Source organism: Aedes aegypti, chromosome 2 (assembly GCF_002204515.2).
Source record: "Aedes aegypti strain LVP_AGWG chromosome 2, AaegL5.0 Primary Assembly, whole genome shotgun sequence".
NCBI lineage: Eukaryota > Metazoa > Arthropoda > Insecta > Diptera > Culicidae > Aedes > Aedes aegypti.
In genome coordinates, this window is record NC_035108.1 from 426,264,250 (window position 1) to 426,267,422 (window position 3,173).

Consider the following 3,173-nt stretch of genomic DNA (forward strand, 5'->3'; position numbering starts at 1 on the left):
GCCAAGAGTGGGGTCATGGTCCCAAACATTGCCGCTTGGATGCTAAATACATATTTTGCAGGGGGTTCTTCTCACGGTAAAGACATCTGCCCAGTGAAGAAAGATAACAAAAATATTGTATGCACAAATTTCGATAGCAATCATAAGTCCAAGTATGGTATGGTAAAATAAAGCAAGGGACGTAAATGTTACCAAATATTGAACGTACAAATCTTTAAACTCCAAGAATGCCTGTAATGAGTAATTATTTCTCCAAGAATGCCTGTAATGAGTTATAATTTCGTCAAGAAGTGTTCCCTGCAATTTCACCAGGAATACTTTTGACATTTTAATATGAAAATCTTAAAGGCATTACTACAGAGAATTTTACAGGATCTTGTTTCCTGAGATTTTTCAACAAGCTATTCAAAATTCTAAATCAGTTCGGCTTTCCATTTTGATACACCATTCTGCTCGGGCAACTGTCTAGTCGACCGACATGAACCGTTCCGACCCATTGACGATCACTTACTCATCGCTAGGTCAGCTCGTCATTGAAGATTAATTTTTAAAACAACACACTTCAAAGGCAGAAGAACCTGACCATTCATCGGCGTCATTCGCACACGGTGGCTTCATTAGCATTTCTTTTTCAATGGCACCAAGTCACAACAAATATTATCTAAGTGTGGGAACAAAAAGACTGAGTTTTGGTTAATATTGATTGAGCAAATTTTAGATAGATATTGATTGAGCAAATTTGACTGAAGGTGATGACGATTCGATCAAATTGGTTTGTTATTATTTATTTCATCACATCCCCATTGTCATGAAACTAACTTCATAATATTAGTATGAAAATATCTAGGCTACAAACACTGCCCAAGTGAAACCTCCTAGAGCGTGATTCCGCTTTGTTCAGCTTCGGCGCGATATTGCTCCAGATAGATATTCTCCGGATCGTACTTTTCTTGCAAAGCCTTCCACTGTTCTGCACGATTCTCGATCATATAATTGATGACTTTGATGGCTCCAGCCCGTTGACTTTCGCTACATTTGGCACAGTTGGTCTGGAGAGCTTCCGGTAGGATACGTTTCAGCTCGTTACCATCCGGAGTGCAGGGACCCTCATCCATCAAGCATTTGAAGTAATTGTTGAACAGACGGTCCGACTTCAGGATTTCTTCGACGTCGATGTTATCGTACTTGGTCGTATACTGCTCTTCCTGAGCCGAAGCAACGGCTAGCAGCGCAAAGGCAATCACGATCATAATCTTCATTTTTGAAAGAAATCTGAAAAAAAAATCATCAGTTAAAAAACACTTCGAAATCAACAAAAAAAAAACTATACTTATTGAATTGAGCTCAGATGCTTGTCTGTTGCAGATGCACTTTAGAACTATGCCTTCTCTAGAACTCATCCAGCACTTTTATACTATATAATTAAGTATCATAACAATAACATCTAGGCGAATCTATGCGAGAATTATCCACAGACCAAGGATTTTGCGCGCGTTTTTAAGAGGTTAACTTTTTACCTCGGCTAGCTCGTTCTATGTAGCTAGAGCCCATTTGGTTCGCCAGTAGGTCAGCACGATGCGATGCATGCCTCCAGCAACATTCCCGCTGGCTGGCTTGCTGCCGAGTAAGGGTATGCGATGTTTCGTATAATTAATGAGGTGAATTTTATGTTTTCCAATTTAATTTTGTTTCGTCAAGATGAAAATATTTCGTCGATATTTTTTTTAGCTAATTCCCGATTTTTTTTTGCAAAATATCAAGCTGACTTACTAACCTAATACTGAATTCAACATATGTTATGCAAACTAAACTGTATGTTATCACAGAGAAATGTTCTGACCAGTGATTTTTTATTACGTAAAACACGTAAACCAATTCAAAACAATATATTTTGAGTCTTCTTCTATAAACTTTATGTGGCATAATTAGGGCCATATTAGCGGGGGAGCGGGCCATGGCCTCCACAAATCACGAAAAAGTATTTATGAATAATTTTCCGAACTATTAAAAACATGGATAGTGGTACCAACTTTCTTTGATTACAGCAAAAGATTTGAAAGATTCAAAATTTTTCCAATAGCTTTTATTCAAAATGATTCAAAATATGCAAATTACAAAACATAATACTGAAAAAAGATATGAATATTTTCATTAATTGGGATTTAGTTGACGGTTCGCTTCTAAGTTATAAACTTTCAAAAAGGATTTTAAAGTGGTTGAAACTTGAGTTATGGTAATTACCACTTGACCTAGCAATAATTCGAATCGTGAAATATGAATATTAGTCCCTTCAAAAGTATAAAAATAATTGGAGACGGCTCGCACAAGACAGTGGCCTCTGGGCCCCACAGTGGTACCGCCCATAGACCTAAATTCTAAAAATATGTTGCCTTGTTTTTCACTTCGTTACCTATTCAAGCATCAATAATTATCTCGAAAATGTAAAAACATAAATTTTATTCTCGTCCTTATAGAATATTTATAGTAAAAAATGAGATGGAATAGATTTTTCAGGTTTTAAAAATAGCGGAAAATTAAGACACTCCTGCATTTTTTTTATTGTCTGCGTAAGTTTTAATCAAATTTATTGTTTGAACAATTGGTGTTACCTAAGTAGAAATGTATATTTAGCACTTCCGATATATTTAAGAATATTAAATATGTGGCATCTAGGACTCAATATTGATGTGAGCATTGAGGTTAAAAGTATGCTTTTGAATGTGTTTTTAATCACATTTGATCCTCTAATATCCAACTACGCCGTCAGACGGGATACAATTTTTTTTGTTGGGATTTGAACCACTGCGACCATTAAATTAATCTATTGTGGTATACCCATGTTTGATTGTCGCTTATTTTTAGGACGACAAGTTACCATTAAGAATAAATGCCGTAGACTGATAGTGCGACGTACCCCAATCTGGTATGATTCTTAAAATGAATTCAACTACCTTATTGGGATTTTCTTGCCAAATTTCAAAAGGACTCAGCATGCCCTTGTTGAAATACTGTCTTCTATGCGCAAATAGTACTGAGCAGTCACAAAGCATGTGTTGAGAGGTCTCTATCTCACAGTCGCAAAACCGACAGATATCAGTTGGACTTCGACCTATCTTCTTTAGATGATATCTAGGCGGACAATGTCCTGTAGGTAGTCCAATAACTATGCAGAG

The 3,173-nt window shown here is 36.5% G+C and overlaps 1 protein-coding gene across 1 annotated transcript; it reads right to left on the reverse strand.

The window, feature by feature from the left end:
- Window positions 1–744: 744 nt before the first annotated feature.
- On the reverse strand, window positions 745–1,549 carry LOC5573169 (ejaculatory bulb-specific protein 3). The gene is made up of 2 exons (XM_001660735.2): window positions 1,331–1,549; window positions 745–1,272 (listed from the first exon to the last, which is right to left on the reverse strand). Exon 2 carries the CDS (start codon window positions 1,257–1,259, stop codon window positions 876–878), a length of 384 nt encoding a protein of 127 aa, XP_001660785.1. The 5' UTR covers window positions 1,260–1,272; window positions 1,331–1,549; the 3' UTR covers window positions 745–875.
- Between the last annotated feature and the right edge of the window lie 1,624 nt (window positions 1,550–3,173).